Here is a 12,541-nt window from a genome sequence, read left to right on the forward strand (position 1 = left end):
AAATGGTTGTGCCATGTAATTGAACAAACAAACAAACATACACACAAACAAAAGAAACACTGGTCCTCACTCAAATGGTTATTATTTATTTATTAAATTTATATTTTGTCAATCTCATTATCCACCAAGATTATCTGAGTAGTAATAGTTTTTCTATTATTTAATTTCTACATCTCTAATATCCCCAAAAGAGGCAATAGTAAACCACTTCTGAAAAACATTGCCAAGAAAACTGCAGGCACTTGTACATCCAGGCTCCAAGAATCAGACATGGTTCAATGAAAGAAAGAAAAAAAGTAATATCTCAGTCTGGTATTTCCATTTCACTACCATTAGGAATGTACTTATTGCCAGAACTCATTTGAGGCACGTTAAATAATTTCATTTTATTTTTTACCCCTAATGAGAAAGAAACACGGACCAGATTTAGTCTGCGCAAGTTTATCTAATTCTGAATTAGCTCTATTTGCATACCTAACAGATCTGTAGAATATTGGTTTCAAACAATTGTATTCGTGTAAATATAAATGCGATTGAAACTTTGTCATTCCTTTTTAATCAAAGTAAATGCACAGTATTTTAATTGGGATGACTTCTGAAGTCTTTTCATGTTGATTTGTCAATGACTTGTACTGAAAATTTGTCTTTATTTTGTCATTTTATATAGAAATAAAACTGAATGTAATTCCAGTCTAGGTGCTGTATGAAATTTGACTATGAATTAAGATGAACAAAGCATTAATTTTCCAGCAATCTCAAAAGCCATTACTGTAGAATACTTTTTGTAAATTATCCCAATCACTATATTAGCTCCCTTGCACTAAAATGCTGTGTTGGCCTAACAGCAAAAAGTAACCTTAAAAACAGCAGTTCAGCTATTCTCTATAAACAATGCAGCTCATCAAGTTAATAAAAGTCCATCAATCCATGACAGGAACACAAACTTGCTTTTATAATATTGTGAGAGAACAGCAACGTGGGATACATTGTTAAAATAGAAAAACAGGAGAAGAAGGATATTTAATTATTATATTAATGTGTTCTAATTGCAAAACTTAGATATTGTAAGACTCATAGGCTCTATAATTTAAACAAAGGATAAAGCCTTTGCTGAGAAATTATACATCAAGTGAGTATTTGGAAAAAATGTTACCAGGAAATGCAAGGCTATAGGCTATTGAAAAACTGAAAAATATTCTAGAAGGTAAGAGGAAAACGAAGTGTTGCAAAAACAAAACAAAAAAACCCTAATAGACGTGTCTTTAGGAAGTCAAAATGAATTTGACTTGAATTAAAAAATAGACTTTAGAGTTCTGCCTTACAATTTAGGAACTTGTACTATAGGTTAATTTATGATACTTAAAGACTAAATATAATAAATATGTTTAAAACCATAAATAACATTATGATTTAACTCTGAAAGAAACATGTTTGCACCTACAGTGATTTGATTTTCTAGTTTTTTTATATAGCACATATATAAGCATATAAGCTGGTTTTGCTGAACTCTAGACAAAAATAGGGTCGGCTTGTTTGTGGTTTAAAATATCATTGGCTAATTTGTGTATTAAATCCATCCAAGCAGAATGTCTTAGATTGCTACAGCAACATTTCAAAAATGTGGAATATTAAAACCTCAAGCTTAATGAGGAGTAAAATCCAAATAAGCATAATACATTCCAACCGTTGTTCCATTCCTTTTTCCTTCCTCTCTAGCTGTCTACTGGGAGTTGTACTGAAATTAGTTAGCAAATAACAAGATTGAATCTATGGATGTCAGACATCAAAGAAGTGCAATGAGGGATGATACATGTTCTCTCCTTTATACTCTGTATTTTTAATTGAAATACATTAATTTATATTCTGTTCAGTGAAAATCATAACTCACATTAAAAGGAATACAAACAATGAAACCCCACATTATTTTAGCAAGGGTAGTTTCAACTTTTAGCTTTATTTGTTTGTAATGCTGGATGCCCTTCATATCTAATGACTAAAACATCAAGGCCAATTTTGCAAGCATTAATAAAATGATTTGCAGTGCACACCCAAATAAACACAAGTTTTCTCTTTTGTTGTCTTGCTCTCGTTTAAGCATCAATTATTTTGCCACAATCTATTGTTTCATAATGATAATAATGAATTTTACAATAGCAAACCTAAACTTAGGAAATATTTTGCAAGAAACACAATAAGCTAGGGTAAAGGTTGCTTTTATAATATTGTGAGAGAACAGCAGAGAGAACGTGTGATCTTCAAAAATTCACTCCTTTGACAAATTAGATGGAGTAGTCAGAGATTGTTTGTTTGTTTATATAAATGTACATTTTAACTTTGCTCTTAATTTTTTTTCATTCTATTTTCTTTCAGTCTATTTATCTATTCAATCTATTTCAATCATATTTCAATCTATTCATGTGTTTGTTTATATTGTTTTATTAAGTTGTAAACAGCCCAGAGACTTTTAAGTGAGAGTTCGGTGGTGTAGAAATTTAATAAGTAGGTAAGTGAGTAGATAGATAGATAGATAGATAGATAGATAGATAGATAGATAGATAGATAGACAGACAGACAGACAGACAGACAACAGATGCCAGAGAGACAGACTCTGTGAATATGTATCTGTGTATGTGTCACTCTCTGTGTGTATTTCATTTAAACAAAAACACACATGCAAAAACTTATTCATATACATAAAAGAAGAATCTAAATGAGCTTTTTTATTTGGTTTAATTTTATACTTACCAGCAGGTTGATTTTTTTTCCCATTGAGCTGCCTTCTATCATTAGGGTTTTCAGGCAAACTTTGTCATAGGATTACATGGTTCTCCCATGTAACAGTATGGCTATTCCAGGAAATATTGAAAATAGAATAATTTGCAAAGAACCTTACTCCTATAATAATGCTAAGCATTTAAAAGATCAGACCATTAAGAGGACCACTGGCTAGCTTGTACATTTTTTTAAAAAAATAAGTGAGTTCCCCACATATTTCTATGACATTTTTTCAAGCAGCATTCTTTTAAATCTCTATTGATAGCTGTTGCTTTATATTCAAGTACAACAGCTACAGTACATTTGACACAATATGGGAATATTCCTGTCTTAATGCCTCACCTCTTTCAAAGTTCCTATGAATACCCTTCATGAGAGAAAGTCGACCGTGCTTGCTCATTCATTTCTACCATACTGTATATATTGGCAAAACTTGATATGCATATTGAGATGAGTTGATAGGATAGTTCATATACTGACATTGTCATATTTTCCTTAATTTTGCACATTTCAGTGCTAGAAAGCATCACTATGTGAGAGAGTAATATTAGCAATGGCAAGTAATAGATGCAGTTAAGGGTTAAAACAAAAAAAAAATCCCTATCATATATCAGTGGTGTCTCTCAGATTGAAGAATTAATTAAATGCTCTGTGTGCTAGTAGCCTAGCAACCAGGTGGAGTTAAGAAAGTTACTGGTAGGATTCTTTGAATTCTGCTTTCATTCTGAAAAAGCTCTTATCCTAACACTCCAGGCTTCTAGAAGACTTTTGTTTAACTTTTACACCATAAAAAGTTTTCCACATTCTTGACTCAATGCACTAAGTAGGCCTATTACTGTACAGATGAGGGGAATAGACACTATCTCCAGAAATTGTGGGTGCTCCAATACTGCAGAGTTTTAAGAAGAAATTCAACCATTTTTCTGAATTAGTATTGGTTTTTTTCCCTGAGTAGGGGATTGGACCAGGTCCCTTCCAACTCTATTATTCCATTATGTCACGCACAGTTATGAGATCGCATTTGGGCTACTTGGCACAGACTCCCCTTTCATGCTATTTGCAGAGTCCTGCAATCACATGGTTGTGATTTTTGATATGTTTTGCAGTTTCAGGCAAAAAATACTCATTTGATATAATGAGTATATCATTATACTCATTATATCAAATGAGTATTTGATATAATATTCATATAAGTAGTAATATAATATAACATAAGTAGCGGCTTACCAACCACTGCAAAAAATGTCACAAAAATAGTAACATGATGATCCACTTAATAACTGTAATGACTTAATAATGTAATTCCAGGCATAATTACAGTCATAAACTGAGGACCATCTATATCAGGGGTGTCAAAGTCACGACCGGAGGTGCCATGTGCTGGCCCTGCCCCACCCAGTTTAGCAAAGGGGGAAAAGTCCTGATAGGTCACATGATACTGCCTTGATTATGTGAATTTAACACCCCTGATCTATATGGAGCAGACTAGAACATAAGGTTCACTTCACTGCACTTGCATATTTGTTTGCTTGTTGACTTTCTAGGTTGCTTAATTACCAAACAACTCTAAGCAATTTCCCAAACTAAAAGCACAATAAAATACAGGGGGGAAAAACACCAACATTCAGCATACAGTAAAACACAACCAGCATACAGTGAGAAACCACAAAGTACTCAACATATCTATATTTCATTAACATTAAAAGGGGAAATCACCCATATGTATGCTGCTTTCATTTGAAATCCGATTTCAGATTTGGTATACAATTAGTATTAGGCTCTCTGTGTGGGTTTCCAGTGTATTTTTTTTTAAATAACCCTCACTAAAATATTATAAAAACTGAATATAGTGCAAATCCAGCAGAAAATGAGAACACGCTTTTCAGAAATAAAAAATCTGATGTTCATGCACCTTCATATCCACCAAGATTACTTTGCTGCTGTCTAACACAGATCTATTGTATAAATGAGCAATATGAATTCAGTAGCATCCTCTAATGCCCAAGTTTCCTAATTTAATTTTAATGAAATTTTCCATATGGGTTTTCACAAGCAGTATCTTCTTTGACAGATTAATTATTAACACTGCTAGAAGCATAAGTCTCCAGCATAACTATATTGGTAATAACTGGTTCCGCAACATCTTTCCTCCCTCTAAAGGAGTATCAAATTGATCCTTAAAGAGTGCCCTTTATCCACCTTTATTCTCCAAAGGATGCTGTGAACAACATGAATCCTGCCCGGGGAACATTAAAATGTTTTAAAATACAAAAAAGAAAAAAGAAAAAAGCAGATCCTTTCAAGTATGGAAAGGCAGGTCATTGTTTCTCTGCTTGAACCAATACATAACTTGCTCAGATGCTTAATTGGCAAAATAGGATGCCCAACAAGCAAGAAGTAAAGCTACCCATGTCAGTTGTCAAAATTTATTTATTTATTTATTTATTTGATTTGCTAATTGTTTACAAGATAATAAGTATAAGTGTATACATAGTTGTGAATACATGAAATGGGTACATATAAGAAAAATAAAAGAAGAATAAGAGAAACAATAGGACAGGGACGGTAGGCACGTTGGTGCGCTTATGCACGCCCCCTACAGACCTCTTAGGAAAGGGGTGAGGTCAATAGTAGACAGTCTAAGGTTAAAGTTTTTGGGGTTTGGGGAAGAAACTACAGAGTCGGGTAGAGTATTCCAGACATTGACCACTCTATTGCTGAAGTGACCTATTTCCCTAACACCTGGCAAATTGAATATGAATTTCTTCTCCTTCCAACTCATTTGAGAAAGTGTTGGCTTCATTGCAACCTCTCTTGATGCTGAAATTGTTAAAATAGAATTGTTTCTTTGTACTGCTGCTTGGATAGCTGTGATTTGTTTCAGCTCCTTCAGCTGAAATATTTTATCAAGGATCTCTGCAGAGCCAGCCAATTGTGATTGTTTGATTGATTGATTATGGCCATCAGATCAGTATTAACTAGATATTCACAGTGGAGATCTGTCCCATATTCACTTTGAATCAAATTAATCTACATTGTTGCTGATTGTCCTTTATTTCCCCTTCCTTCCACGTGTTTCAAGCATTATCTTCTTTTTCTTTTTCTTTTCTTTTATTAATATATAAAATTCAATTGCATGAAGAACTATAAACTTATATCCACTTATCAGGAAGTCAGTGTCATTTTTCTCAGTAAAATGACTCTTGAGTTGACATACACTGCTCCAAAAAAATAAAGGTAACACTTAAACAACACAATGTAACTCCAAGTCAATCACACTTCTGTGAAATCAAACTGTCCACTTAGGTAACAACACTGATTGAGAATCAATTTCACATGCTGTTGTGCAAATGGAATAGACAACAGGTGGAAAGCATAGGCAGTTAGGAAGACATCCCCAATAAAGGAGTGGTTCTGCAGGTGGTAACCACAGACCACTTCTCAGTTACTATGCTTTCTGGCTGATGGTTTGGTCACTTTTGAATGCTGGCGGTGCTTTTATTCTAGTGGTAGCATGAAATGGAGTCTACAACCCACACAAGTGGTTCAGGTAGTGCAGCTCATCCAGGATGGCACATCAATGCAAGCTGTGGCAAGAAGGTTTGCTGTGTCTGTCAGTGTAGTGTCCAGAGCATGGAGATGCTACCAGGAGACAGGCCAGTACATCAGGAGATATGGAGGAGTCCATAGGAGGGCAACAACCCAGTATCGGAACTGCTACTTCTGCCTTTGTGCAAGGAGGGACAGGAGGAGCACTGCCAGAGCCCTGCAAAATGACCTCCAGCGGGCCACAAATGTGCATGTGGCTGCTCAAACAGTCAGAAACAGACTCCATGGGGATGGTATGAGGGCCCGATGTCCACAGGTGGGGGTTGTGCTTACAGCCCAACACCATGCAGGACATTTGGCATTTGCCAGAGAACACCAACATTGGCAAATTCACCATTGGCCCCCTGTGCTCTTCACAGATGAAAGCAGGTTCACCCTGAGCACATGTGACAGACGTGACAGGGTCTGGAGATGCCATGGAGAATGTTCTGCTGCCTGCAACATCCTCCAGCATGACAGTACTGTTTGGCAGTGGGTCAGTAATGGTGTGGAGTGGCATTTCTTTAGGGGGCCGCACAGTCTTCCATGTGCTCACCAGAGGTAGCCTGACTGCCATTAAGTACTGAGATGAGATCCTCAGACCCCTTGTGAGACCATATGCTGGTGCGGTTGGCCCTGGGTTCCTCCTAATGTACGACAATGCTAGACCTCATGTGGCTGGAGTGTGTCAGCAGTTCCTGCAAGACGAAGGCATTGATGCTATGGACTGGCCCGCCCATTCCCCAGACCTGAATCCAATTGAGCACATCTGGGACATCATGTCTCGCTCCTTACATCAATGCCACATTGCACCACAGACTGTCCAGGAGTTGGGGGATGCTTTAGTCCAGGTGTGGGAGGAGATCCCTCAGGAGACCATCCGCCACCTCATAATGCCCAGGCGTTGTAGGGAGGTCATACAGGCACGTGGAGGTCACACACACTACTGAGCTTCATTTTGACTTGTTTTAAGGACATTACATCAAAGTTGGATCAGCCTGTAGTGTTTTTTATCACTTTAATTTTGAGTGTAACTCCAAATCCAGACCTCCATGGGTTGCTAAATTTGATTTCCATTGATAATTTTTGTGTGATTTTGTTGTCAGCACATTCAACTATGTAGTGAACAAAGTATTTAATAAGAATATTTCATTCATTCAGATCTAGGATGTTTTATTTTTGTGTTCCCTTTATTTTTTTGAGCAGTGTATATATATCAGGGCTGAACCTGGTTAGAAATCCAGGAATATCAAGATTATAAAGTAGACTAGAAGTCAAATGCATCTCAGAAACTCATGTTAGCAAATCATTTCCAGGAGAATGATTTATAACCTTGATTTTTCTGGCTTTTTAACAAGGTTCAGTCCTAATTAATGTTTTAAATTCAGCCAAGATTGGCTAGATGCACCCAACTAGACTGACATATATAGAGTGTCAAGATTCTGGCAGTTGGTCCAATTAAATCATGAGCTTTGAGTCACACTCCCAAAACTAAAAAGGATTTATTTGAAGTTAACATTCTGCATCCGGCATTTGCCTGGGCGTAGCCAACTCTGAGATACATAATTCACTATCACCCTTGATCCTGCTTTCCCCCCCACCCCTCTGGGTGCATCATCCAACGAAACACGTCCATAGCCAAGAGTCATCAATCATGCTCTCCAATTAGATTTTTGCATGGCAGAAGCTTCAGTCATCTAATCAGTCTCTGAAGAAAAATATGAATGGAATGTACTCTCGATTCCACACTGCTGCCTGTTCTTTGAAACTTCCTTCTTTCTGTTGTCAACTATAAAACATGTATACAAAATGTTTTATGAGTTGACATAGAGGTTTAATACAGTATATATATAAATTTGGAACCCACTACAGACATATGCAAAGCACATGAAAAGAATGCCTGATTCTCTGCTGAGAGATAACCACAATGTTGCCTATTCTTCATGACAATAATTGTATATACCAATTGGCATAATGGTTTGCTTGAAAGTTGACATTTTCTGTTGTTATGATCTTTAATTGTTTGAATAAGGTAATTTTCTTATTCTGATCAAAACTCCAGAAGTAGACATACCCAGTGGCACAAGCTAATGAGCTTTGCTTGTGATTCAGTCTTTGTTGATTGGTTTCTAGTAGCTTCAGTGCCACTTCTTTAAAGAACATCATTGGCTCTCTCTATATGAGCCCAAACTGATAATATGGTTCCTGATATATTTTTTTATATAAAAGGAAATGAAGTGGATTTTTCATTCCATGCAAATATAGCATCACAACTTAAACAAACAAACAAGTATTTATTTTGAAAAAAAATCACTTGGATATATTTTATAATGATTTTGTCAAGCAAGTTTCTAAATCTTTCTTTTTTATGACATCATCAGCTGTCTTTATTCACAATGGCTAAGAAATTCAAAGATAAGGAGAGAGTCTGTAACTTCTGGATAACCATGTGAGAGGAATCTTGAAGTCCCAGTGAACAATCACTTAAATATGAGTCAGCAGTGTGCTGCAGCTGTCAAAAAAGTCAACACAGTTCTAGGCTGCATTAACTGAGGAATAGAATCAGGATTACATGAGGTATTAATGCCACTTTATAATGCCTTGGTAAGCCCACACTTAGAATACTGAATCCATTTTTAGTCGCCATGATGTTAAAAAAGATGTTGAGATCTAGAGAGAGTGCAGAGAAGATCAACAAAGATTATTATGGACTAGAGGCTAAAATATATCAAGAATGGTTGCAGGAATTGTGTATGTCTAATTTCATGAAAAGAAGGACAGAGTGTGACATGATAGGAGTGTTTCAATATTTTAGAGGTTGCCACAAAGAAGAAGAAGTCAACCTATTCTCCAAAATACGTGAAGGCAGGATAAGAAACAATGGACGGAAACTAGTCAAGGAGAGAAGCAACCTAGAACTAAGGACAGATTTCCTGACAGTTAGAACAATTAATAAGTGGAACAACTTGCTTCCAGAAGTTGTGAATGCTCCAACACTGGATGTTTTTAAGAAGAGATTGGACAACCATTGATCTGAAATGGTATAGGGCAGGGGTGTCAAACCAGATGTGTCATGCACAGACCATGCCCACCCCAGCTCTGCAAAGGGAAAAAACATTGCAAAACATCACGATGACAATATGACACTGCGAGTTTGACACCCATGGTATAGGCTTTCCTTCCTGAGCAGGAATTTGGAGTAGAAGACCTCCAAGGTCCCTTCCAACTCTGTTATCCTGTTATCAGTTGATAAACTGTTTGCTGTTAGAACTAGAATGTATCTCCTAATTGGGGTGACATATTTTCCTGCATGAATATTTAACTAATTACATGTTTGAAATCATAGATGTGTAGTCTGAGATAAAAGCAGGTTGTAGTTTGAATTTGAGATAAAAGAGGGAGAAGCCAAGAATTTGAATGTATCTGAACCTGGTGCAAGTTGTGTTGGAAGCAAAGAGATATATAATGTTCTATTGAAATCAATATTATTGCTTTGAAACTCTGCATTTTGATGTTGTTTTTACTAGGGTCTGATTATATCTTGGCAATGCAAACCATTTTTCAGAGAAGCCATATATTTCTGATGCACTTTTATCAGAGGATACCTAATTCCTTTTATCTCTACATTTCACAGCAATCAGACAAATGAGGGACCAATGAGAAATATATTTGTTTCTGTTCTAAATAAGAGGAAATTTTTAAATTGACAAAGATTAATAGCATGTGATAGATGCATATATGAAAAGCGAGATTTAGTTACATACTGCATGAGCTGATTCAATTATTATTAGAATATTATGAAATACAGTGTACTGGTATTACAGAAAAAGAACTATTAATCAGATGGCTCTCTGACATCCAAGTGCTTAATCAAACCCCAGTGAAATCAAATAGATTATATTCAAATAGGTATTTTTAGATCATATTCTGGTTGACAGCTCTGCGGTTTGAAAAGTTACAATCTGTTGAGTATATGCTGAAGTTATATGTCATATTCTAGACAAATATATTACATTTTGTAGCTTACAATATCTTCCATCCTTTATACTTAAAAACCATATTTTTGGATAAATTAAAAAAAAAATCCAATCCAGTGTCCATAAAATGAGCATAAAAGATGGGAATTTTGCAAATTGCTATTCAATATATATTAAGAATACCAGATAAGGCAAGGCTACAATAGCCCTATTTAAGTATACATATAAGCATCTATTTCTTCAATTTACAGGTGAGGCATGTGACTCTAATCCTTGTGAAAATGGAGGCATCTGTATGTCTGGTTTGGATGGTTTCTATACTTGCGAATGTCCTGATGGCATCACAGATTCCAATTGTTCTAATGTTATGGAGGTTGGTAAGTGAAAATAAACAAAACAGCAAAAATGTTAATATGCATTGCTATTTTCTAAAATATAAAAGTGCAAAGTTTCCTAATCCTTTTTGCAATAATCAAGCCATGATCTTCACTAAAAATGGTTTAATTTTAATCTTTGTTTACTGACTTCAGATTTTCCTACACTGGATGTTTTATGAGGCATACTCATTTGATAACAGTGTGCCTCATTTTAACAAATATGATAACAATTTGAAATAATCAGGATATGGGTCTTATTAATATGACTTGAATAGCTAGCATGGAAGACATACTTGAAGTGTGATGAATCAACATGCCTCCACCACCTGACTACAAAAAAGATCCATGCAGATTTTACAAGGAAGTCTAAAATACTGTCATGAGAATGCTACCATAGACCTTCTAGATGTAAGTTAGTTCTATTGGATGGCATAATGTGCAATGGGGCCTTTAGTATATTTCAAAAGACCATAGACATTACACAGATTACAAGTAATCTGGAGCCTGAAGGCAGTACCACATTTAAAAATATATACAGTAGTTTAACCTTTTTTCCTATCTATGTCTAGTGGAAGGAAAGAAGCTTTCATGGACCAAGAAATTGAATATTGTCTGGTTGGGAGGCAAGTGAAGTACTGCAACTAGCCACAGAGAAATAGAAGCCAAAAGAATTACTGCTTCAAAGTTAAATTACACTTGACCAAATAACTTCCTGGATGCTTGTTTTATTGCAGTAAATTTTAGATCCATTTTCCAGTTAATAGTGGGGCGGGGAAATGAGAAAACCTTGCTATCTGCCAGCTGTATAAAATCAGCCTGGGACTACTAAATCAACCTTTCCATCTCATGAATAGTTTACAGTAAATAAGGCTTCAACAATCTAAAAGAAACAATGACAACTTTTCCATTATGTTGTTAGTAGCAAGAGTTGCACATTGTGAATATAATTAAGTCATGTCTATATATTCTTTTTATATATATATGATTATCTTAGTTTGTGTGGATATCCCAACATTTTTGCATACAGTCAGACTTGTATGTATGGTACAGTACAGATCAGTGGAGTTTACACTGAAGATTTTCTGTCAGCACAACTCTTTTCTACTAAGGCTGTTGTTTCTAGTTATCTGGTGTTGAAGGGTTTTCAGAAGAGGCTCAACAGTGAATTCTCAAGGAGAATTCAAGGAGGTTTTCTGATTGAAATTTCTATCAAAATTACTATGACTTAAAGCCTACCACTGTTTTTAATCCTATTTCCTTCACATTTAACAAATATATTTATATTTGTTGTATTTATTTTATGCTGGTTAATGACAATAAGGATTTGTTTTATTTAAATTTGGTGTTCTTGCAGATAACAGAACGTTGAACCAGAGGATCTCAGTAATTTTTTCCTATGCCAAATTTGACAGTTCTACGATTCTATTCCACTGTAAATCTCATTCTTTATTTTTAAAAATCATATCTTTATAACACATTATTGGAATTGTTGCCCTCCCCATTTTACACTATTAGAAAAAAGAAGTATATGAAGCTCTGATATCCAAAACTTGTTCCAGATTTGTCCTGGGCTATCTATCTAAATTTATGTTTCTAGATTATGGATACTCCTTATTTATGATCATTTTATACTCATTTTGTAGGCACATTTTTACAAAAACCCTTTTTGAAAGCATGTTTCTAATGCCTTTCATTTCAGGCTTCTCCCTCAAGTGCAGTTGGGTTTTCAACGTTATATTTTTGTTTGTTTTTTTAATCACAAATTCACCATAAATTTCTTAACAGTTTAGAATTTGCTATCTTCTGGTATAAATTTGAGGAAGA

General features: G+C 35.3%; 1 protein-coding gene across 2 annotated transcripts in view; it reads left to right on the top strand.

The window, feature by feature from the left end:
• EDIL3 (EGF like and discoidin domains 3) overlaps positions 1-12,541 on the top strand; it is a 236,944-nt gene that overhangs the window by 65,263 nt on the left and 159,140 nt on the right. The window contains exon 2 of one of the 2 annotated variants that reach the window (XM_087958209.1): positions 10,592-10,717. The exons of the other annotated variant lie outside the window; for it this stretch is intronic. Within the exon in view, the coding sequence (XP_087814335.1) occupies positions 10,592-10,717 (126 nt within the window). The remainder of the gene's footprint in view (positions 1-10,591; positions 10,718-12,541) is intronic. 2 annotated transcript variants of the gene reach the window in all.

Source organism: Notechis scutatus, chromosome 2 (assembly GCF_049901735.1).
Source record: "Notechis scutatus isolate UNSWTSFEM ecotype Mainland chromosome 2, rNotScu1.2, whole genome shotgun sequence".
Classification (NCBI taxonomy): domain Eukaryota; kingdom Metazoa; phylum Chordata; class Lepidosauria; order Squamata; family Elapidae; genus Notechis; species Notechis scutatus.